General features: G+C 41.9%; 3 protein-coding genes across 4 annotated transcripts; all 3 read left to right on the top strand.

The window, feature by feature from the left end:
• Window positions 1–543: 543 nt before the first annotated feature.
• On the top strand, window positions 544–3,720 carry atp5po (ATP synthase peripheral stalk subunit OSCP). The gene is made up of 7 exons (XM_008284454.1): window positions 544–638; window positions 927–977; window positions 1,090–1,200; window positions 1,445–1,574; window positions 2,957–3,069; window positions 3,231–3,317; window positions 3,469–3,720. Exons 1-7 carry the CDS (start codon window positions 612–614, stop codon window positions 3,577–3,579), a joined length of 630 nt encoding a protein of 209 aa, XP_008282676.1. The 5' UTR covers window positions 544–611; the 3' UTR covers window positions 3,580–3,720.
• A 344-nt stretch (window positions 3,721–4,064) lies between these two features.
• Window positions 4,065–6,062, top strand: LOC103359217 (UPF0461 protein C5orf24 homolog). Of its 2 annotated transcripts, XM_008284453.1 has the most exons (3): window positions 4,065–4,298; window positions 4,459–4,478; window positions 4,571–6,062. In XM_008284453.1, the coding sequence occupies exon 3, from the start codon at window positions 4,574–4,576 to the stop codon at window positions 5,240–5,242; it is 669 nt and encodes a 222-aa protein (XP_008282675.1). In that variant the 5' UTR covers window positions 4,065–4,298; window positions 4,459–4,478; window positions 4,571–4,573; the 3' UTR covers window positions 5,243–6,062. The 2 variants fall into 2 exon arrangements, with proteins under 2 accessions (XP_008282675.1, XP_008282674.1); XM_008284452.1 differs by lacking the exon at window positions 4,459–4,478.
• A 990-nt stretch (window positions 6,063–7,052) lies between these two features.
• On the top strand, window positions 7,053–24,640 carry nsd1a (nuclear receptor binding SET domain protein 1a). Its single transcript, XM_008284451.1, has 23 exons — window positions 7,053–7,540; window positions 8,114–8,976; window positions 9,392–9,533; window positions 9,669–9,841; window positions 9,925–11,764; window positions 11,853–11,977; window positions 14,235–14,448; window positions 14,578–14,681; window positions 14,776–14,835; window positions 14,957–15,148; window positions 15,279–15,371; window positions 15,466–15,589; window positions 15,707–15,907; window positions 17,758–17,937; window positions 18,635–18,791; window positions 19,974–20,179; window positions 20,304–20,416; window positions 20,525–20,794; window positions 20,897–21,013; window positions 21,132–21,273; window positions 21,383–21,489; window positions 22,586–22,790; window positions 23,284–24,640. The coding sequence occupies exons 2-23, from the start codon at window positions 8,131–8,133 to the stop codon at window positions 24,087–24,089; spliced, it is 6,417 nt and encodes a 2,138-aa protein (XP_008282673.1). The 5' UTR covers window positions 7,053–7,540; window positions 8,114–8,130; the 3' UTR covers window positions 24,090–24,640.
• The last annotated feature ends 233 nt before the right edge of the window (window positions 24,641–24,873 follow it).

The following is a 24,873-nucleotide window of genomic DNA, read 5'->3' as shown; positions in this document are numbered from 1 at the left end:
CTGAAGTTAGTATAATGCTGTCAGCAAATAGAGGATCTTTGATTTAAATGTACATTTAAATGCTAGTCAGTACTAACACAGTGGTATACTCGAACTGTAAGATGTTATTATTTAACGGATTGAAGTGATTAGAACAATTCATAGCATTAATAAATGATAGGCTGACAGTAATCACCCAAATGATCGAATACTAGTGACATGGCAACCTAGAGAAATGCCACAAGTGTGGCTAAAACATATCATGCAATATATTGTTATATTATGTGCAAACAATACCTGTAATTTTGACGCAATATCTAAAGTAAACGTATATTCTGTTTTTTAAAAATTAACTTGTTCTATCAAGAAGGAAATACCTATCTAATTGAACTACAAGCAGTATAATCGTTTCAAATGAAGCACTTTATTTGAACAGGTTTTTGATAGCATTTTGCCACTTGACAGACAATAATTAGAGCTTTCAAGCACTTTCTAACATATATAGTTTATTTAAGGTAGGCGACTGTCAAAATGCGCTGCACACGAAAAACTACATTACCCACAACTCGATGCCTTCCGTTCAAATACACATGCGCAGTCCGTTGTTCTACTCTGGACAGCTGTAGGAGAAAATGGCAGCATTCATGCTAGGACAGCAGGTAAGACATTGAATTGTATTTGCTGATTTTATCCATCCCTTAACAGATATCACCGATATTTTCATTGCTTAAAAACTTGTATTAAGTATGGTACTCGTTCTGATGATCAGAAAGTTACGCTAAATGTACAACAAATTCGCACGAGGCATTGCACTTGAATGACTGCTAACGGGTTAGCCTACTAGCTAACTGTCTTTAACGTCATTGGCACAAAGCGTGCCAGAAGTACATCAGCTCAAGTTTTAGTGTGTCTGTTTTTTAAATTAAAATAAATCCTTTCTGTTTTAGGCCCGCCAGTTCAGCACGTCTGTGGTCAGACCTGTATCAAAACTGGTGAAGGTAATTAACTTCAAAATGCGCAGAGTACAACCGTACATCAACGGATTGCAACAGGATTTGCAGTTGTTTAGTTCAATGCATTTACTTTTTATCTTTTTGCATGTCTTTTTAGCCTCCAATCCAGGTTTATGGAGTCGAGGGCCGTTATGCCACTGCTCTGTTCTCAGCTGCCAGTAAGCAGAAAAAACTGGACCAAGTGGAGCAGGAGTTGGGGAAAGTGTCTGTAAGTCAACAACGCTTTTGGCAGTAGATGACAATGTTGAATGAACGTAATGTTTTGATTAATATTTCACATCAAGATGAGGTGGATACTGTTGTTTAATATTTCATTGACATTATAATATGTCTAAATATTGTATGTCTGAAAAATTAAAGATTGGATTAGTACCACATTTTGACAATCTACTTTCCTCTCTTCGAGTACATACATTTAGTTGGTGTTTGCTGTGTGCCCTCTTGTTTTCCAGGCCCTGATTAAAGACCCCAAAATTTCTGGTGTTGTGATGAACCCTCATGTAAAGCGCAGCCTCAAGCTGAAAGCCTTCAACGACGTTCTTACAAAGGCTAAGGTTTCACCCATCACCATCAACCTCATCAGTGAGTGATTATTACATTTGCTGAGTGACCCCATCGCTCCTTTGCGTTTGACCTCTGTGTTAGCATGGTGGTGTCTTAATATTGGCTAAGTAGATCATAGTTGGTTCTATAAATCTATGAGTAGGAGAGTTTGTCATGGTGCATGTCGTGGTAAAAACAAAATACAACATTTTTCAGTTACATGTGTTAGCATGGTGAATAATATGATAATAACACAGTAATCATACATGCACACACCAAATACAATGGAACTTCACAACACAGCTAGTACTAAAAACAGGTGAGGAACATACATTACATGCTATTGTTTTCTCCAGTTTGCTCATAGCATGCAAATTAGGTTTTGACCAGTATGTTTTTTTCAGGGCCAATAGCCATTATTGGTGAGCTGGGAAACTGGTATCTGATATTTATTTGAAAATGATATGCATTCACAGCAAACTGCAGAATCAGTGTCAAGATTGGTGTCAAAATTTATAGTACGAACTTCAGCAAAGCTATTCTTTATGACATGTCAGACAGTACTGTGGGTGGGATACTGCTCTAATCCACAGAGTGCCTACAGATATGTCTGCATTATTATGTTATTACATTGGAAATCAGTTGTAAAAAGCAATAATATTTACAACCAGAAAATTGTAAATATTGGATCTACTAAAATGCCAAAATGATAGTCGTTCAACTCTGAATGCAGATTTTTCTCATTTCACAGTTTTGTTCATTCTCCCGAGTAGCATGCAGTTGTATCATGAGACTACATAAACATGCAATGTTTTGAAATTTCTTCGTAAATGTAATTATAGCAAGTTTGATTCTCTTGTTTCAATCAGGTGTATTTTTATGGTTGATGCTGAGTTGAACAGACTTGGTAGAGCAGTATACACAAACCCTTTTCTTTTACTAAAAGTAGAAGTCAGAATCTAAATAACAAATAAACATCTTCTGCAATCTAATTAAGAAAACTGTTTTTACCTCATTTGTTTTTTTCTGGCTAAAGAGCTAAGAGTTCTTATTCACAGTGACTTCAATAGCATTATACAGCTGCATTGCACTTTTGTTGTCCTCAAATATTTATGGACTTTACAGCTGGCCAGTTGTAAACTCCCAGTGCATTTCTGACAAACCATATGGTTTGGTCAACATTGGAAAGCTGCATTGGTATTGATCCCAAGATAAATAAATGTTGAAGTGTTTATATCACAACTTGACATTTAACTGAAAAAAGCTACACAGAAGAACCAGTTACATGAAATCAGATATCTATTGACTTAGAACTGATTAAACAGAATAGTCACACTTTTGTCTGCATTTTCAGTTGATAATTTAGACAAACAAAAAAGTGGTGAATCTTGCACAAACATATCTTCTTTTTTCTTTATCAGATGTTTTGGCTGACAATGGTCGTCTCACTCTAACTGGTGATGTTATCAGTGCTTTTGGAAAGATGATGAGTGCACACCGTGGAGAGGTCATCTGCTCAGTCACCACTGCTCAGGTATAAAATGGGTAGACATGCAAGATATAGTCCAATACGTCAAAACTGGTCTCCTTATATCAGCAGTTCATATTGCTGTTTATATCAGCCAAGTTATTCATTGCAGTATTTTTTTTGTAGAGGTAGTGAACAATCACTCAATGAATGTTTATCTATTTCAGCCTTTGGATGGAGCTAGTCTGGCTGACCTGAAAGTAGCTCTTAACGGCTTTCTTCAAAAGGGTGAAACTATCAAGCTGGAAACAAAGGTACAGTTCTAATGCATGATCTCAGAAACCTACAAATAACCATTTTGCAGTTGCACTTTATTTTAATCTTAGCCTGGTGCCAATGTGATGAATTGCATTAATATAATGAATTTTGACTCCACTTTAATTTCAATTTGTCTCGTCTTTACAGTCAGATCCTTCAATCCTGGGTGGCATGATCGTCAGTATCGGAGACAAGTATGTGGACATGTCCACCAAAACAAAGATCCAGAAGCTGACCAAGCTCATCAAGGAAGCTTAAGTCCTGTGGACTTAATTTTGAAAACACGACCATCGGGCTTATAAATGTATATTGCTACCTGCTCTGGCACTGTGGTTGCTCCATAAATCCAGTGTTTGTGCTCAAGTTCATATAGATGTTAATAAAAACTACAAAAATTGAGAAATGAGTTTGTTGTCATTTATGGCTGGTGTCACTGTGCCACTTGCATGAACATATTTCCTATTGATGGTCACTAATAACGCAGTATAGACACATTAGCACATTATCAGCATAAGTAGTGAATAGATTGTTGTGATTAGCTGCTCCATACTATGTGTATAGTTGCTGTAGTCCTTTCACTTTAGAAATACGGTTCCATTGTAACCAGAGGTCCACGCTTCATTATCAGGCTCTTTGTTTCATATGATCTTAATTTTGTTGAACCTCATTGCGTCACGTTGCTCTGCTTCGACGTTTCCTGGAAGCTTTTTGTGCGCATGCGTGGTAGGCGCTTACTGTTTTATTAATTTTTTTTTTCGGGCGAAAATGGCTGCCACTCTCAGCTAAACCTCTGCGTAAAGGATTAACTGTGCATGAAATAGGCAGCAGAAATCACAGCCGCGCTTCACGACAACAGTCGCAGACGGCAGGGCGCAGTTTGTGCAGCGCCTTCACAAAGATGTTGTGGCTGCCAGAGAAGGGAAATGGATACGATTCGAAATTAACCCTTCCCAGTCCAGCATCCAACAACAAATGAGGTACGAACTGTTCATTTTACGTTTTTAAAATAGTGCAGCATTGGTCAGCAGTAACCATTTAGATAAGATTTTGTGCATATCGTATTATTAGATTATAATAACTGTATTCCAACTCGCTTTTTCTTGTCCTCACTTTCGTTTTCTGTTGCAACGCTAAAAGGCCTGTTTGCTCCACAAAAAGTAAGCTACTAAAACTGCCTCTCTGAGTGTATGTTTATCAGGGTGTTCGTTGCATTTCTATCTAATATTTCTATTTCTCTACACTCCAACAGAAAATGATGCATCAAGTGACCAGCAGCGGCAGTGACTATTGTATGAGTGGACTGGCAGAGGACTGTCATCCTGCCAGCCACTTTGATTTATGTAGCACACAATCCCACAAATTCTACCCCTCTCCGACAAACCCTGGTTTGCAGCTGTCCCTTGCCGGCCTTGCCCCTTTGCCACAGGGAATGCACAAAGCCGTGGCGTGTCAATTGCAGGACGCCCAGAGTGACTTCCAGCCACAGACAGTGAGAATCAGGGGCAGTGAGGCTCCAGGGCCTGACGGCTCTAAGAAAAAGAAGGGCATAGTGAAATCAGGGCGGAGAGGGAGGCCATCAGGGACCACAAAGTCAGCTGGGTACCGTACGAGTACTGGACGTCCTCTTGGGACAACTAGAGCTGCTGGCTTCAAAACCAGCCCGGGGAGGCCCCTCGGAACCACCAAAGCAGCAGGATATAAGGTGAGCCCTGGCAGGCCCCCCGGCAGCATCAAGAGTCTCTCTCGGCTCAAGAAACTAGAGTTTGGTTGTGACAGCAACAAGAAACTTGACTTTAACAACTGCAGCGTTCCCAAGAAACTGGACTTCACTAGCTGTGACGTTCCACCTTTTCCGTACACCATGATGGAGAAAAGAGACCTCTGTGAGCCCAGTGGCAAAGTGGATGAAACCAGCGAATAGCTCTGCAGCAGACTCCCCAGTGTTTGGAAAAACATTTGGCTGCATGAGCAGGAGGGTGCGGAGGAAAACATTTCTCAAATGTTGACAGAACTTTTTTTTTTTTCTATTTAGAATGGCACCGTCTGACTTTTCACTGTACAGTGTTTGACACTGTCGTCATCCTCTCATAAGAAACAACAAAATTAAAAGGATGGTTTGGCAGAGATGCATGCATATAAGTTAACCATACCAGTCAAAAGTATTCAAAATGTGTTTTTATCAGTTTGTGGTTCAAACCTCACTGGAGAGTTCTCTTCATTCATCCCTTAAGCAATTTGTTCCTCTGATTTGTGACATGCCGTCTTACTTTGCTTCAACATTTCTATGACCTGGGTCCTTTGACATTTTCTACACTCATAACATTTTCGTACAGTCAATCGAATCAACTTCTTCCTGAGCATAAATATTTAAATGTGTGGTTGTCCTTTACGTGTTGTCCAATATGTGTTTTATTTTTGTGATGTAATCCAGCATCATATCTAAAATGGGAACACTGCAGTCCATTTTTTTTATTAGCTTAAACTGTTACAGGTCAATGCATAATATCCTTTTGGACACAATATTTGTTATTTCTGCACTTTGTAAATATAGTTTCAATCATGTAACAGCCCGTTTTCATCCCCAAACTTGATAAGCACTTCCAGTTTTACATGTATGTTGTTATAATGATCATTAGAGGAAAAAAAATGACTTCATAAAATGCTTTGTGTAATATGTAATAACTGCTAATGTTCTGTATGTGAAACCGAAATAAAAGAGAGAAAATGTCTTTTTCACATAACTATTTTCTGTCAAATCGTAGAGCATGTAATTCTCCCTGCAGACAGCAGAGGGCTTGTGTCCCCAGACAATAGTTACCGCCGTGTAATAATGCCTTTATTTACACCTTGTTAAATTATGGCGTGCTGACATTTACAGTCCTGCATTTTGGTGGTGTTCTTACATGAATGTTTCAAAGAACAGCTGGTTAAAAAGACACCTGCGCCGTGTTTTATTGCTGTGCAGCTGATCTCACAGGGCGCATGGATGAGTTACCTCTCTATACTGTGTGGCGTCTCTACAAAACCATTTACCAAAAAAAAACAACAAAGCGTTCGAGGAATGAACCGCCTGCGGATCTGAGCCAACAATCCTATGTTTTTTTGTTTTGTTTTGTTTTTTAAACTGCACAGAGCGATAAGCTCCTCTGTGTCAGGTCGGCATGGAAGTGGATAGTCTTTGTTTGATCTTTAAGGACTGGCCCACTGCAGCGAGTCTATTGTGCGTAAAGTTTGCGCGTTTCTGGATGTGTTTCAGTTTGATTTACACCAAATCCTTAGTGTTATATGAGGACAAGTTGGGTGGCGACCGCGGGCAATCGTGGCAAACCTCGATTTTTACGCACGCTCATAGCCACACTGACTCACACCGTCTTTATCTTATTTTCCTGAGCGCCTAGCGGCCTGTTTCCTCATGTCAGAGCACTCAGCGCAGAGGCAACATGGCGCACGGAGTTTGGTTCGGCCGGAAAGGCCGTGTGATTATTTGCGCACTGCAATCGCTCCTTTTTCTGTCGATCTCCTTGCTTGTTGCGCACAGACACAGAGGTCTGGGTCAGTTCGTGAAGTTAAACAATGAGGGCAGATGCGCACAAATGAGCCGACTATCCTAAAACAGGTCATTCATTCAGATGTGTTTAAAGCTGATATTATATACCAGTCACTATTATAAACTTCACCTGGATGCACAATCACGTGCACGTACATGTGTGCGCGTGTGTTTGAGTGCGTGCGTGTAAGTGTGCATGTGTGTGTGATTGTGTGTGTGTGTGTGTGTGTTCGGAGGGTGAGTGTCACGGCCCTCTGCAGACGGGGGGTTGGGTAGCAGTGCCGATTGGTTGCTGCTCACCAACACAGTCAGTCTGGGCTTGTTTTAACATAACCGGGGGCACTTCGACAGCAGGCAAAAATCATGTAGTAAATAAGCCGCTGTGGCTGTTAGGGGACCGGTTATGGCACACTGAATTTCGGCGCTGTAAGATGTTGCAGCGTAATTGGGATTTTCTTGTTATTTTGTATCTAGTGTGACAGTTTTTTTTTCAGAGGGCCGCCGCTGATGAGGCGATGAAGTGCCGAGAATGAGAGCTGTGCCTTGGCCTACTACTAGTGCTGCTGCAGCTGGGATTGTGCAGATCTGCTCTCACAAACCGAGAAAAACACTCGCTTTGTGCCACATTCTCAAAGATCCGCTGTTGGTTTCACGGTGACCGACCTCCAAATGGTGAGTTTTTCACGTTTTTCCACGTGTTGGTGGTGTGTGGTGAACTTGGTGCCGATCAGCCCTTTTTTTGTGAGTTAATAGTAGCTTCCTATGTCGGTGTGCGGCTGTAGCTTGTTTGTGTGAGCCACTCAGTGTTTCTGTGATGGCTCAGTGTCACCACCTCTACTACAGCCTCAGCGCTCCTCCATTGACTGTACGAGTCAGCGATCGCCATGACCCGCGATCATCAAACAAAGCGGCGCTATTTTCTAATAATTTGTGAATGAATTATGTTGGACGGTTGTGTTTTGGTGTTTTGCCTTGTGCCGTCCGACTGGCCTCTGGAATGGAGGCCATGCAATGTCGGCTTATTGGTGTGTGTGTATGTGTGTGCGCACAGTCCGTCGCTGCTGGGCTCTTTTCACAGGTTTCTGTCCGACTGGATTTTGTTTACGAAATCTATCTATGTCAGCATGCGTTCTTGTTTTGTACAGTAGGCTACACGAGCCTCAGTAACACCCACTGACTGCATTTAGTGGGAAACTTCAATGGCACATTTCCCTCATCTGACCCTGCTTCTTTTTTATTTGACAGGCTAAAGGCATGACAACATGAATCAGTCATACAGACCAGGTCTTAGGGTTGGCTCAGTGTTTGGCTCAAGCCAGCCAGAGCTGAGGCCCCGCAATGGCCTTGTGAGCACTTCCTATGGCAACCAGTGTGGCATTGTCAAGCGAGGATCAGACCAGTCGTCGGCGGTGCAGTTGCCATCCTCCAGCCTCAAACAACCTGCTTTACTGGGGTACAGTCAGCCTGACCGGTCTCACAGCTACAACCAGCTGAGGAGGCCGCAGGACCTGAACACTGTGTCCAGCAAACCGGACCCAGACAGGGACCTCCATCCTCGCAACAACCTGCGCTGTGCAAGCCCAATCAGTGATGATGATGATGAGTTTGAGGCGCCTTCAGTGCAGCTGCCTTCTTCTCCGAGCAATGAGGACTTGGAACCTTTTGACACTCTTCAGGACGTGAGCAGAAATGGCTTCTCCCCTCACAGTTCTGACAGCTTTGAGCACTGTTCTCCCATCCCGAATGGTTACCTGCATTTTGGATCCACGCTGTTTGACAGCAGTGACATAAAGGAGGAGGAGGAGGATGGAGAGCATGACAGCAGTGAGGAGCTTGCGCCTTTTCACCGCTCCCCAAAACAGAGTCAGGACCGAACTGAGGGCAGGGCCACGTGCAACTCAGGGGTGGACAAAAGAACATACAAACCTACACTCTTTAATTTAATGTCCAAAACTATATCTGAACTCAACCCCACACTAAGCCCCAGCGCACTGCCAGAAATCACAATGAGAGACGGGTGGAGCTTGGGCGAGGAATCGGACAGTGATGGTGAACTTACCTCCCTGGTTGACCCTGGACTTATCTCACCAGCTGGCACCAACTCTAACGTGAGTCCAAATCACCTGGAATACTTTGCAACTTTTTAAAAAAACATTGGTTTATCCTGGTTATGTATTTCTCAATGCAGAGAAATATTTCATAGAATAATAATTAAGCATAATTTTGGTCTTGGTCCAGTTGTACACCTGTGTGCCATCCTCAGAACAGTTTTAATGATGTTTCAGATATAGATTGTGCCGTGAATTGACTGAAAGTTTTCAAATATAATCACAAAACAGCAGATAATAGTATACGTTTGATGCCAACAGAACACACGATGCAGGAACCTAGAAGTGTTTATTCTACATTACAACTTAAAGGGGGGAACTTGCCTATTAGTCTGTTGTTATTCAGAATGTCAGTAGTAAACAGTAGCACTGTTTTCAGTATCACATCTTAAAGCATTTTCATTGTGCTGATCAGTCCAACAGCCCAAAGAAAAAGCCTCTTCCTGCAGTGAAATACCTGGAAGGGGACCTGGTGTGGGCAAAATTTAACAGACGGCCCTGGTGGCCCTGCCAAGTCACCTGTGACCCAGACCAGGGATCGCACACTAAGATGAAAGGTGAGATTTAAAGCCAACTTGTCGTTTATCAAACTGAACTTTTACCAGACAGGTTAATACCAGCCAACAGAATTCTTCTCTGTGGGTTTGTGTAAGTTAATGAATGTGCTGATTATTATTTTTGTTTGGTTCCAGTTCCAAGTCCCCGTCCTTGTCGGATGTATTTCCTGGAGACGTTTGGGGAGATTACAGAATGTGCTTGGGTCCCAGGGAGCGCCATTCTACCTTTTGAGGGAGGCCATCAGTTTAAAGACCTACCTGTGCTCAGACGGAGAGGGAAGCAGAAGGAGAAAGACTACAAGTACACGGTAAATTCACTAAGTTGATCTTATAAAATCATGTATTTACTAACTGTAAACGTTGCTCTGAATGTTAATTCTGCTCTTGGCAGATACCCAAAAGTTTGCTGACTGCGTGGAAAGTCAGTGTGACAGAAGCTGAGTATCTGCTGCCTGGTCGACAAAGGAATCGTGAAAGTGTACTTTCAGCGTCCATTAATGGAGAGGAGCGTACATCCAGTCCACTCCCGACTGAAAAGCCACAGGAGGCTGCCTCTGTCTCTGTGGACCTCAGTCAACCTGTATCACCCTGTATGGCTTCCAACGGAAATGAGAACCATCTCATTAAAAACTCTACAGTTCAAGCCAATAAGAGTAAAGCTTGCAGGAAGAAAAAGAAATGTTTATCAGACATATTTGGTCATATAGTTGGTGGATCAAAGGAATCGTCTACTGTAGCAAACGTGACGGGCCAGTTTCATACAACGCGTGCACTGAAAGAAGAGCCGAAGGACTCACCGTATGCTGACCTGGATTCGGTCCCAATGCTGCATCGTCCTAAACGCACAGCAACGCCTCTAATACAGGACGTAGACCGATTGGTCAGAAAAGAACAGGGTTCAGCAAAAGCTACAAAGTGTCATGAAAAAGCCAACCAATGCACGGATTCATGTGATTCCTCTAGCATTTTTAGAAATCAATTGATGTCTAAAAATACAAACTCTGAGCAGAGTTTGGGCAGCTGTGTCGAACTGTCGTACAGTTCAAGTGAAAAGCACTCTGTGGATCTTCCTGCCAGCAGTCGTCTAATGACGAGGGCTCTAAAAGCAGAGGAGGAGACCGATCTCAAAGATGCACTGGCCACAAGCCAAATCTCAACCGAAGCCTCCATGGATGATAATAATACACCTACTAATGCGCTCATCACAACTGAAATGTCTCCTAACTGGGAATCCCCCAGCAACGCATCATCTGCTGTAAAACACAGCTCTCCTAAACGACGTGCAAGGAAACTTGACAAGAAACTAATTCGCAATGGCTCATTGATTAAGTCAAAGTGTGTGGGCTCAAGTGAACCCACTTCGCAACCTGTTAAGATCAAGACAGAAAACGTTGTCCCAGATACATCAACCACTTCTCCACCCGTATCTCTGTCTCCAGTGGACACTTATGAGGATGTCAAGGAACTAATGTTTAAATCTCTTGTGAAGGAGGACAGCAGTGACTCTGAGGTGACTGCATTTCAGCCTGATTCCAATTATAGATTCAGTACTTTTCTGATGCTCCTGAAAGACATGCATGATACCAGAGAAAAAGAAGGCAGACCCCTGCTCGTACCACCATCACCTCTCCTAATTAAGGAGGAACCCTTGGTGATCCCCACTTCTACAGAAAGTGACCCACTGAAGGGTTCTGGTGTAACTCATGGGATCAAATTAGAAAACGGTCAATCAGGGAAATCCACCATACCCCAAAATACAGCGGTGAAAAGCAAGGTTAGGACTAAAGCGATCATGAAAGCCGACACCTTCTATTGTGAAGACTTTCCTGTTCACTCTCACACTGGGAGCTCGGACAAGCAGAGAAGAAAACAAAGACTGCCGGCCAAACTGAAACTAAGCATACCTGGCCTGTCTTCAGACCTGGCTGACATGGCATACGGCAGGGAGTTTGTCAGTGGCCACGCTGACTTAGCCAATCCCGGATCTGATTCCCACGTCGCTGCCAACCCCTCCACCAGCTACCTCGATAGGAACTCAGAATCCGCAGTGGCTCCAAAGAAGCGCTGGCAGGTGGTTGAGGAGGCTGCCGAGAAGAAAGGTGAAGGTGTGAGCGAGGTGTCCTCTGAGATGAAGGGGGCTTACACCATGAGGGCATCACCGGATCTGGATGGGGGAGTTGAGAAGCACACAGAGAATGACTCACACTTCTCAGACACAAGCAGCACAGCTGGTAAGACGCAAACAGCTGCTGTTTTAGTTTGTCCGCTGAGATGCTAGAATGAGAAAGAAAATGATGTGTTTGTTATCTATTCTTTCAGGACATTCAGAGAACAAACGTCTCCGGAAACCAACTAAAAGGCTCCTGGAGTCGACTGAGGAGTATGAACAAATATTCGCCCCAAAAAAGAGATCAAAGAGACACACTTCAGAATCTTCCAAAGTAGTAAGAAGTTGTTTTGTTTTTAATGGTATAAATGAAAGTACATGGTAGCAACTGACATTTTTATTCACTTTAAACCTCTACAGTATTTTTTTTAACACCCTTCAGCATCTGTGTAAGCACCATAAAGGTTATCTGTGCAGCCTGCCAGTGGTGGAACATGTCTTCAGATTCTTTACTTATGTAAAAGTATGAATAAAGCAGTATGGAGGTAGCCCATCACAAGTAGAAATCCTGCATTATTAATCCTACCTAAGTACACAACTAGCAGCCAAATGTAGTTAAAGTATTAAAGTAAAAGTTGTAGTTTGGTCACTGACTGATATATTATCATATATGATGTGATTAGACTATTAATAGTGAAGCATCAGCGTGTCAGCAGCATGTTACTGTTGAAGCAGTTAGTTGGAGCTACTTTCCAATTTTATTTACAGGGACAGCATATAGATCTGAGGAGTTGTCAGATGAATAACGGGAGAGGAAAGAGGAAAAAATACGATCACATACACAAATCTTTTTAAAAGTCTTTGATTTTTGGCGAAATCTTGGATTATTTAAACTTAATCAAAATTAACCCATGTGAGAAGTTTAGAAGAAAAAAACATCACTGTTTGGCAGCTCTGTTAACAACTCATGCACATCTGTAATGTGAGTCACACCACACACTGATTTTTGTAAATTGTCAGAAACCAAAAAGGTTGGAAAACGCTGGTTTAATATTCAAAAATTTGGTGTATTTTAAAGTGTTGCTATAATATCCATCATGTAAAATATTCAGCAGAAAAGTAGAAAAAAAAGCTCAGCAATCGGTGTAGTGGAGTAGAAAGTACAAGATTTCCATCAGAAATGGAGTGGAGTGGAACAGTAGCATTAAATGGAGATAGTCAAGTTATGGAGAAATACTGGAAAAGTAGGGCTGAACAATAATCAATTTCGAATTAAAATCACAATTTAAAACAATGCATTTAGGAAAACTCAAAGGTTGCCATTTAGGATATTCATTATGTCGCTTGTCTGACCTTAGACTTAAACTGTCATGTCAACAGTTTGACAAATGAATGCTGTATTCCTTGACAGTTATACTTTTGATATTATCTCATGTAGTCAAGCTGAACTGAAGCTTGACTTAAATGAGTAAATGTATGATATTAAATGAATGATATTATATTACAAATCACATTGAAATTGCCACATCTGTCAGAACAGTTGCAATTTGCTATTTCCCCCCAAATTGTTCAGCTGTACTCAAAACTGAACTTACCTCGAGTATTTGAGTAAATATACTTAGTTACTCTCCACCACTGCAGCCCACAGTATACAAGGTGTTTCCAGCTAGGAGTGCAACATGTTATCGCCACAACACAGCTGAGGGGTGTACTACGAAGCAAATTTGACTTTCTTTGTGTAAACTCGACAAAACGAAAGCCCCAGCCAGAGATTACGTGTTTCATGAAGGTGGTTATCAGCTTTCTTTGTCAACTCAGACTTTCTGCTTCAGACTCTGTGCTTGTTCACATAAAAAGGGATGTTTAACGCGTCACGTGTGTCTTCTGCAGCACAAAATGAAATGATTGTGTGCAGCTGCTTCAGTCAGCAGTTTGTTTTAATGAACAATGAGGAATATTTTTTAAAAAATGATGACAATAAAAAGCGCCGCTACTGCAAATAATGCAAGACAGAAATGCTGGTTGAAAACTGTTAAACGTGTCAATAAATAATATTTTACTGATGCAGCTGTTTATTTCCAACTGAAAGCTGCACGTTGGAAATAAACTTTAATATATTTAAACGTGATCTTGTATTGAAGTGCATTTAAGTCTGACACTGTCCCATAATGCAGGATATCACTTTAAAGTGAAATTAATGTTATTGATTGAATATTCTCTGTAATAAATACCAGGAGAATAATCAATTTTCTCATTAGTTACAATACCAGAAATATAAATGGGCTTGAAAGCAAATCAGAGCCAAACATAGAAACATATTTATGTGATTTCTGCATTGCCAACTAAATACACGTCGGGTTCCCATGCCGACACGATGTTTACATTGTGTGATACTGTAACTGCACGACTTCATTCAGTGATATTAGTAACGCACAGCTCAACATGTTTGCAGATGAAACACATTCCCTCAGCTGAGAATCTGTACCGCTCATAAATAACAGTCAGGAAACGAATCGTTTAAGCCCTCTGAACTCACCCAGTGTTTCATTTGAAACTTGATATATCAACGTACTTGTTGTCGTGTGAATGTGCAGCAGACTTCAGGGATGACAGCACTCCACGATCTCAACACCTCGCCAGGGACTGTTACCTCAACCTCGCCACCTGTAGAGCCCACCGAGGCTCCAGCAGCTCTGAGTCCGTCTCAGGATGAGCTTTCTCCTGTAGCACCGTCAGTATCTCCACTCACAACACAACCCTCCTTGGACACGGAGACAGCAGAAGAAACCGATCTACCTCTTGAATCTGGTAAATAAGCTGAAGCATCTCTTGTGACTGAATATGTTTAATTCCACCATCTCCTATACTGCTTGTCCCTGACATGTCATCTTTAGAATGTAATAGATAACGTATTATTGAATTATTTTTTTACGTTAGACATGGGATTATTAGTCCAAGAAAGAAAGAGGCCAAGAAAGCTGTCACACAAGGTGCTGGACTGTACCATAGAAGAAGTGCCTGCTGCTCCTGCAAAGAAGAAGGTATACTGAGACCGAGGGATCAAAGATATACGCTATGTAACATTCTGTACTGGCACTGAGTATTTTCACAACTGGTCATTTGTTTGTCCTCCAGGAGCTAAAGCGGTTCAGTGGAATTACATCAGAGGTGAAAGTGATGGTCAAGAAAACTCAGGTACGACAAAAAAAACAAGCTTAAAGAAAATTCTGTCTCTGTTGTTGTATCCCAGGAAACAGTGTAATGCTAAAATGATGTTTAACCTTCCTAAACACAACAAAAACCTCATATTGCACAGCTTGGATCTCTGAAGAAAGAGAAGCCTGCCACAAGCACATCCTCTGCTCCTGCTGCTGCCTCCAAGTCCTCAGAAAGTAGGTCTCCCAGCCCCCAAAGACCTAAGACCCCCAAGCAGGAGGTGGAGACGGAGCCCTGCAGCACTGAAGAGAAGCAAAATGTACACACTGGAACACTAACTCCCAAACCTGAGGTGTGCACGTTGTGTTGTTCAGCTAAATAAGTCACTTGGTCATCCATCAGAAAGGAAAATAATCAGTACACTTGCATCTATGGGTATCCTCCTGTGCTTGAGTAACAGCAGATGACATTAATATTTGTAGGTGCTGCCGGTTGGTTTGAATGACAGCCTCTCTTCTCAAGTGGATGTAAAAGGGAAAATAGGAGCTGCATCCCTAAAGGAGAATGTCTGCCAGGTGAGACAATCATCAGAAAGTGTGGATTTTTTTGGCTTCATATGGCTCGGCTTGTTCTTTATTTACGACAGCATGTCTGTGTATGTTTGTGCAGGTGTGTGAGAGAACAGGAGACCTGCTGTTGTGTGAAGGCCACTGTTACGGAGCCTTTCACCCGCAGTGTATCGGCCTGTCAACGGCGCCCAAGAGGAAATTCCTCTGTCGTGAATGCAACACTGGTGGGTACAGCTCGTGTCTGACAGAGAGCTCAAAGCACTTATCCTAAAACGAACGCCCTGACACAAATAAGTTAGGAAATATGTGAAATTTATACCCATTTTTTGTGTTCCTCTTAGGTGTCCACGCGTGCTTTGTGTGTAAGAAGTCTGGCAACGGGGTGAAGCGCTGCATCATACCACTGTGCGGGAAGTTCTACCACACCGACTGTATTTTGGCCTACTCAGCCACCCAGCCCCATAACAAAGGCTTCCGCTGCCCCCTGCATGTGTGCCTGTCCTGCCACATCACCAACCCTCTAAACCTCTGCAGCTCTAAAGGTAAGGTCCATTGATTCATAATATGAAAATTGCGACGTATTTCAAATGGCACGCATAGTTCAGAATTGGTGTGTTTGTGGCTTCAGATATTTCCTCCTATATTGACCTGGAGACTGCAGCAAAGTGTCCTTGAAGCAAAGGCACTGTCATATTTCTTAGAACTTTCAAAATTGTGCTTTTGTATGCTTCTGTTATATAAATATATATTTGGCAAAGAGTCTACTGTAGGCTTAGCTACAGTCACGAACAAAAGTTTGCATACAGTTGTAAAGATAATGTATATCATTACAGTCTTGAGTTGTCAGTGACTCCTGTAATGCTTACATTCTTATGATGTAATCTTTAAAACATGTCTTTGTCACAAAAGTAAAAGAAAAAAAAATCAATCATCAATTTTGATTCTTTTGTAGATTTATTGTAAGTCTTCTGGAAAAATGACAAAATCTGCTTGATCAAAAATATACATACAGCAATGCTAACATTTGGCTACATGTTTGTGAGCCATTTTCATCTCAACTGAATGTTTCTGTAGCTGGACACAAGCTTCTGGTTACACCCTTCACCTTCTAGCTGATGATTTTAGGTATTCCTGAAAAATGCGGAGGTTCAAATAATAATACTATCACCACGGTGCTTGACAATAGGTTTAGTGTTCTTGGGGTTAGAATAGAATAGAATAGAATAGAATAGAATAAAACTTAAAGGCTTCACCTGCTCTCTACCAAATATATTTGTTTCATTGTGGCAAAATAGCTAAATTTTTGTTTCATCTGAACACAGAACTTTCGTCCAGATTGTTCGTATCAGACTGACCTATTGCAGTGTTTATAGCTATTTCTGATGAGTGTATCAAATGGGCCCTATTTAGATTGGCTCAAAAAAGCCATCAGCTGTAGTCACTCACAATCGCTCATAAGATGTTAAGAGGCCATGCCACTAAGAAAATTTGATATACACAACTGTTTACATCGACAAAACTGACACTTCAAATTGCTGCATGTATATTTTTGACCAAGTAGATTTTGTCTTATTTCCAACAGACCTATAGTAGATCGATGAATTGAAATCATTGAAAACAGACGACTGTCATTATATACATGGTCTTTACGAGTGTATGTATACTTTTGGTCATGGCTGTACGTTTCACCTGCTTATGTGCCATGTGTCTGCACAAATGGTTTAATAAGATATTCCTGAGCTGGTTTAAGTTTGAATGTCTTGATAATTAGATTCATGATGGTTTTTTTGCCACACTATGAACCTGCTGTCACTGCGTCACAATAGCTTCAACTCTTTACTGTTTCTTTAAATTTTAAAAGTTGGAGGATCTGAGATTTGAATACCATTATTGTTTATTTGCATGTCTCTTGTTAGTTTGAATAAGTATTGAATGCATCACTTGAGCTCATGTTTTAAGGGCTTTCAGTTTCATTTTGGTGATTTAGTTTTCTTTTTTTACTGTCTTGGTGTATGCAGATGCTTAATGTAGTGACTGCAACCAATAACTCTGGCATCTTTGCTCATGTGTTATCAGACACAAGCCAGTAGCCTGAGATGCTATCTTGGATTTTGGAAATTTGTTGTGGCTCCATAGAGCACTGGTTATACAGCATTATGGCTTAGTCTCCTGTGACAATAAGTTAAACTTGGCACATGTATATTACTGCTGTCTTGTGCTTTGTGCGACCACCTCTCCTAATAATCAGATAACGTTGAGTCTTTTTGTGTGAGTCAAGGTGAACAAACTAAAAAATGTACTGCTCTTGTTGGGTTAAGTCTACAAACTTTCAGTTAACGGTCCAGATGTGCATGGGTTAAACTGTCTTTCCTCCTTCGTATGCGTGTTGTAGGTCGGTTGGCTCGATGTGTGCGCTGTCCTGTGGCCTATCATGCCAATGATAACTGCATGGCGGCAGGCAGTTTGGTGTTGGCGAACAACAGTTTCCTGTGTCCAAACCACTTTACTCCCCGCAAGGGCTGCAAGAACCACGAACACATCAATGTTAGCTGGTGCTTTGTCTGCTCTGAAGGTGAGTCTGGCCTACTTTCATGGTGATACAAAGATAACATACATATTTCATCATGAGTTCAGGTCTGGAACTATTAAACTTGGAGCTGAATACACGAATGCACCTGTTACCAAACTGTCTCCATGTTTCAAATGGAGTAGCTGCTCAGGGACAATGAACTGTGCCGTATTCTTCACAACAGCGTAATGTGTTCTGAATTAATTTTATGCTCCATCTTATTTTTTCACTCAAACACTCCCACTGGGCACATTTAGCTATAAATACAACCGTTCCTTGCCATTGGTATGCTGTTTCTACTGACAAATCTGCCTCTGAGACCCAACAGCTATAAAGACAAGGCCATTGTCAAGGAGTGTGTCAAAACTTGTCTGCTAAAACTAGATGTTTAAAATGGAATGCTATTATCACTGGCAGTGATGATGGAAATTGCTACACTTGAGTTCATTTGAATACATTTGAAATGTCTTCTTGTGTCTGCAGTGTCTTCATTTTCGATGCTTTGTGTCATTTTTTTAGTGATGTTAATGCAAAGCCAGTTATGGATCACCTGAATACTGATGACAAGAAATAAATAATTTAGTACTAATTTGCTAGTTATGCTTCGTACATGTATGTATAGATGCTTGTTGCATTTATATAGATGTTTTTGTTTTGAAATCAGTTGTGGTGCTGATTTGTTTTTACTGTGATTTTACAGGGGGCAGTCTGCTGTGCTGTGAAGCCTGTCCTGCTGCTTTCCATCGGGAATGTTTGAATATGGAGATGCCTCAGGGTAGCTGGTTCTGCAACGACTGCAAAGCTGGAAAGAAGCCTCGTATTAAAGACATACTGTGGGTCAAATGGGGGCGCTACAGGTAAGATCACAGCATTGCCTTCCATTCACACGGTGAATCTTTCATAGGTCTTCTGGAAATAGGACAACAATGCTGAGTACAAAGTATACATGCAGCAATGCTAATATTTGGTTAAATGTCCCCTGGCTGTTTTTACCTTAACTCGCTGCTTTTGATAGCCATCTACAGGCGTCTGGTTGTATGTTTGACTGAGCATAATACTACCACCACCATGCTTGACGAAAAATTTAATGTTCTTAAAATGATGTCCTCGCCTGCTCTCCTCCAAACATATTTCTGGTCAGTGTGGCCCAGTAGCTTAACTTTGGTTTCATCTGACCACATAACTTTCCTCCAGAAGGCCCTTTCTTAGGCCACATAATCAGCAGTAAACTTCAGTTGAGCCAAAAGGTGCTGCTTCTAGAAGAAGCGCTTCCTTCTTTTGTGGCTTCCCTTTGGGGCACGTTGATGTAAAATACACTTGACTGTGGGTACTGAAGCCAGTGTTCCAGCAGCTTGTAATCCATTGCAGACCTACTTTTTGGTGATTCTTGGTTGACTCTTGGCCATCCTGACCAATTGTCCGTCAGTAGCAGGTGATAGTTTTCTTCCTGATTGGGTATGAGACAAACTTTAGCATGCATTTTATACTTACAAAAACATGTTTTCACATATGGTTTTGGGATCTGTAGCTGCTTTGAAAAGGCTCCAAGTGATTTTCCTCACTTCAAGTCAGGGTTTTACTGTTTCAGACATGTGCTGGGCTCCTTAGACTTTCCCATTTTAATGTTTGCGGTCTAATGAGTGCATCAAATATGTCTGATTTAAACTGGCTCAGAGGAGTCACCAGCTGTAGTCAACTGTAGTCACTCATGAGAAGTGAAGATGTTATGCCATTAACAAAATTTGATTAATGCAACTTTCTACATTACCAAAACAGATAACTGAAGTTACTGTATGTATATTTTTGACCTAGTAGATTTTCTCATGTTTCCATAAGACCTATGATGAATCTATGAAAGAAACAAAGTGCCCAATTAAATGTCAAAAATGCATGTTTCAGTAATTCCATCATTGAAAATGATGAATCATAGGAGTCATTGGAAACTCAAGACTGTCACGATATACATGGTCTTTAGAAGTGTATGTAAACTTTTGTTTACAACTGTATATGTATCTCTGAAACCTGCTCTAACTCTTTAGGTGGTGGCCTGCTGAAGTCTGTCTGGCCAAAGATGTCCCAAATAACATCTTAAGGATGAAACATGAGGTGGGAGAGTTCCCAGTGCAATTCTTTGGCTCCAAAGATTTTGTGTGGACATACCAGGCTAGAGTCTTCCCCTACATGGAGGGTGATACTCACAACATAGAAAAAATGGGCAAGGGTGCAGATGCAGTGTACAAAAAGGGTATGTGTTTAATTTTATTTATGCAAGTGTTCAAATGAAAATGATCTTTTATGCTTCTTGTTCTGATTCTCAGTGAAAAGTGCACTCCCAATAGTCTCAGTAAAGTTTCTGTCTGTCTTTACAGCCCTGACTGAAGCGGCAGAGCGGTTCAGAGAGCTTCAGGCAGAAAAAGAAATGAAACAGCTTCAGGAGGACAGAAAGAATGACAAGAAACCTCCTCCATACAGGCACATTAGGGTACGTCATGTCACCTTATATACAGTGCTTTTGTACTTATCTAGTCTGATGTAAAACCAGCTTGCTGAGATGTACTGTAAAAATCATGTTTCTGTCTCTGTTTCTTAGGTAAACCGGCCAATTGGGAAGGTGCAGATTATCACGGCTGACTTGTCAGAGATCCCCCGTTGTAACTGTAAGGCCTCTGACGAGAACCCGTGTGGCATCGACTCAGAGTGCATTAATCGCATGCTGATGTATGAGTGCCACCCTCAGGTGTGTGCGGCAGGGGAGCGATGTCAGAACCAGGCTTTTACAAAGCGCCAGTACACACCTGTGGAGATTTTCAGGACATTGTCCCGAGGGTGGGGTTTACGTGGAGTGTCAGACATCAAGAAGGTCGGTTGGCAATAAATCAGACTAACGATTTTACTTATTATTTTACTTATTCTTCTGTTTCACAGTTTCTTTCCTGTTTTTTTTCACTCTGTTGCTTTTCAGGGAGCTTTTGTGAGTGAATATGTGGGAGAGGTGATAGATGAAGAAGAATGTCGAGCCAGGATCCGACACGCTCAGGAGAATGACATCTGTAACTTCTACATGCTTACACTGGACAAGGTCATTCTGAGCTCACAAACACAGTCTGCACAGCTCAGCAGCACGCTCCATTCATAGTGCAGAACAGATAAATGCAAACCAGCTTATCTATTTTATTTGGGTTTTTTTAAAACTCCAGGACCGGATCATTGATGCTGGGCCTAAAGGGAACCAGGCTCGCTTCATGAACCACAGTTGCCAGCCAAACTGTGAAACTCAAAAGTGGACTGTGAATGGAGACACCAGAGTCGGGCTATTTGCTCTACAAGACATCCCAAAAGGTTTGAGTGACAATCTACATCACATTTCTGTGTTTTATGATTTGTAGGAATGGGATTGCATATTGTTTTATTAGTTTACTCCTGTGATCTAACACAACGTGTGCTTTAGGTGTGGAGCTGACTTTCAACTACAACTTGGAGTGTCTTGGCAATGGGAAAACTGCCTGTAAATGTGGAGCACCCAACTGTAGTGGTTTCCTGGGTGTTCGACCAAAGGTAAAACTTCATATTTATAAAATTTTTCCATGTTGGTCAGTTGATGCTCTGACTAGCCTTTGTTAAATGTGTGATTTAGGGAGGCCATAATATGGTGTTAGGGGTTTTACCTTTAGCCTGACTTCTAGCCTTAGAGATAGGGTGAGAAGCTCGAACATCTGGAGCGCGTGGAATAGAGCTGCTGCTCCTTCGCATTGAAAGGAGCCAGTTAAGATTTTTTGGACATCTGATTTGGATGCCTCCTGGGAGACTTCCTTTGGAAGTTTTCCGAGCACATCCACCTGGGATCAGACCATGGGGTAGACCCAGAACCTGCTGGAGGGATTATGTGTCTCGTCTGGCCTGGGAAAACCTTGGGATCCCCCAGAAGGAACTGGAAAGCATTGCTGGGGGGGCGGATGTCTGGGATGACCTGCTTCTTCTGCTGCCTCCACAGCCCGACCCCAGATAAGCAGAAGAATGGATGGATGGGTTTTACCTTTCCTGTGTTATATAGCTTTTTTTGTGTATGTAAAAGCTCCACAACTTTACAAAGTCCAAAGTTTCTGCCAAAGTGAGTTATTCCCTCCCACATAATACACCGCTCCCTAACTATCTGAAACACCTCAATTGAAGTCCAGCCTTTTCTTTTGTTACTGATTTACGTTATTATGTAACACATTTGCATATAACACCAGCCTAGCAACCAGTTCGACACGCCCTCAAACAATACAGAGCAGTCTGCCAATTCTTTTCTCACTAAAGCTTCTTGTGCTTTGGATGTGTCTCTCTGGCTGTACTCAGAGATTTAGGGTTACAGTAGGTAAACCTAAATCTCGGACCAGCTGACCAATTTAGAGCAGACCGGGCTTTGCAGGTAGCAGGCCTTAAAGAGACAGGAACTAAAATGGAGCATTTCAGCCAGAGGGTAAAAAGAGATGCTGCAACAATGTACACTGTGACAAAATGTGTGTGTTTTTTTTTAAACATTGAAGCATGTAAACCTCCTCTAGTGGACCCCCAAAATATGTAAGATCATGAACCTGTAAATGGGCATAATATGGGCTTTTTAAATAAAGAGCTGCCTCGTAATAGTCCTATTCTTGTCCTTGTTTAGAACCAGCCGCCAGCTGAGAAAATGAAACTGAAGGAAGGAAAAAGGAAGGTACCCATGAAGAAGAAGACCAAGCAAGAAGTAACGAAGGAGAGGGAAGACGAGTGCTTCAGCTGTGGTGATGGGGGCCAGATAGTGTCCTGTAAGAAGCCGGGCTGCCCGAAGGTCTATCATGCTGACTGTCTCAACCTGGCCAAGAGGCCTGCAGGCAAGTAGAGGTGGAGGGTTGTTTCTGTTTGTGTGAGGAAGGCTGTGAGAACATCCTATAAAACGGATAAATACTTTTAAGTCAAAAATTTTGTGTAGCCAGCCTCAAATTTGCACCAAGTTTTTGAATATCCTCAAACACACAAGACAAGTTAGAGCATCACCAGCAACTATATTAGATGACTAAAAATTATATTACACTTTTGATCAAACTTCAAGAAAATAAAAATAGTTTAGAAACAAATATAATAAAGCGATCGTCATGAAAACATAATGTGTTAAGTTGTCATGCTGAATATGGATTACAGTGCAAGAAACAATTTAGTAAACAAACTTTCTCTTTTTTTTTTTAAACGAGGTGATTAGGTGATGTTATTTCTGGTGACATACCTCTTCAGTTATCAATGTCATCAACCTGTTATAGTGAAATTTTACTATTTGTACTTTTTTACCTCAAATGAGATGTTTTCTAATTGCACTGATCTTGTGTCCAGGGCGATGGGAGTGTCCATGGCACCAGTGTGACGTCTGTGGTAAAGAGGCAGCTTCTTTCTGTGAGATGTGCCCCAGCTCATACTGTAAGGAGCATCGAGAAGGCATGCTCTTCATCTCCAAGCTGGACGGCAAGTTATCCTGCAGTGAACACGACCCCTGTGGGCCCGACCCGCTGGAGCCAGGGGAGATACGTGAATACATGCCCAACGTGACCTCTGTGAGGCCCGGGGCCATGGCCGTGTCTGTTGCTCCCTCACTGGTCTCCGACTCCAGAAGAGCCTCCTCCTCTGCTGCTCCCATCTCCTCCCCTGCCGGCCAGGCTGCATCGTCCAGGCCAGAGCCACCTCCTCGTCTCTACATCAACACAAAGACTGCTACCTCGAGCTTCATCCCCTTCAGCAGGTCTTACATCGCGGACCGAACTGATGGGAAAGCTTTCTCCACTCCTTCCTCCTCCAGGGACGAGAGAGAGGACGGAGAGGTGGAGGACGGGGAGGTGTGTGGGTTAGAAATGGAGGAAGTGGAAGACGATGACGAAGATGACGATGACGATGATGAAGAGGACGAAGCAGAGGAGGAGGAGGAGGAGAATGACATAGACGAGATGGAGATAGTGGAAGATGAGGAGGATGAACCACTGTACGGAGGTGACCTGCTGGAGGAAGACGATGAGGAGGATGAAGAGGAGGAGCAGGGAGGCGACGTCTATGACACGTGGGGTGACTATGTGGGTGAAGATGCTGATGATGGGGAGGTGGAGGGGGAGGACTTTGAGGAGTGGGGAAGAGTGGAGGATGACAAGTGACTCAGTCCATCCATTACTTCATTAATCCTCAGCTAAAAAAAAAACTCTCAGTAGACATTTAAAGAACTTAAAGAGTTTAATATTTTGGTACCTACTTGAATGCAACACTGCCTTCACTTTGGTACAACATTGCCTTCTCATCTCCAGACTGCTGGACTGACAGTGGGGATGTGTGCTGGTGCTAAGGCGTGACGGCTGATTCACCTCAGTCTCTTTATACTTCTGTCAATATGTTAATTTGTGTCTGGTGCTGTTTATGTTCTGCTGTTTGTTTCTCTTAACATTGTTTGTATTTTTTGGCCTTTTTTAAAAAAAACAAAAAACTTTGGAATATAAGAAAAAGGTGAGAAGTCCCACCTGATCAAACTCTCACCACGAGGGCATCTTCCATTGTTGTTACTGTCTTAACTTTGTCTTTCTCATTACAGGAGTTATTGAAATAGAGTTCTCACTGGTCCATGTTACAGTTAGGCACAGCTTGGTGCTTGTGAGGAATGCAAAAATAAACCCACTGGAGTCATCAAGGCTATAGATGATTCTTCTCACGACAAGACGGTCTCGGTTCTTATTATTTAGTTGAATGAATACATTACTTTTCCAGCCGAACAGGAAGGTCAGTGTTTGGGATTCTAGGCACAGTGAAACAAAAATAATTCCACAACATTCAACAACCCACCAAAGATATCACAAACACTGGTTTTTGCAACTAATACTATTATTCCATAAACTAAATTAGAATAAAATCTTTATACTACATTAATTGTTTAATATTTTGTTCGCTTAT

This window comes from Stegastes partitus, unplaced genomic scaffold, assembly GCF_000690725.1.
Source record: "Stegastes partitus isolate 25-593 unplaced genomic scaffold, Stegastes_partitus-1.0.2 Scaffold359, whole genome shotgun sequence".
Lineage (NCBI taxonomy): Eukaryota > Metazoa > Chordata > Actinopteri > Pomacentridae > Stegastes > Stegastes partitus.
This window is presented reverse-complemented; position numbering and strand designations above follow the sequence as displayed.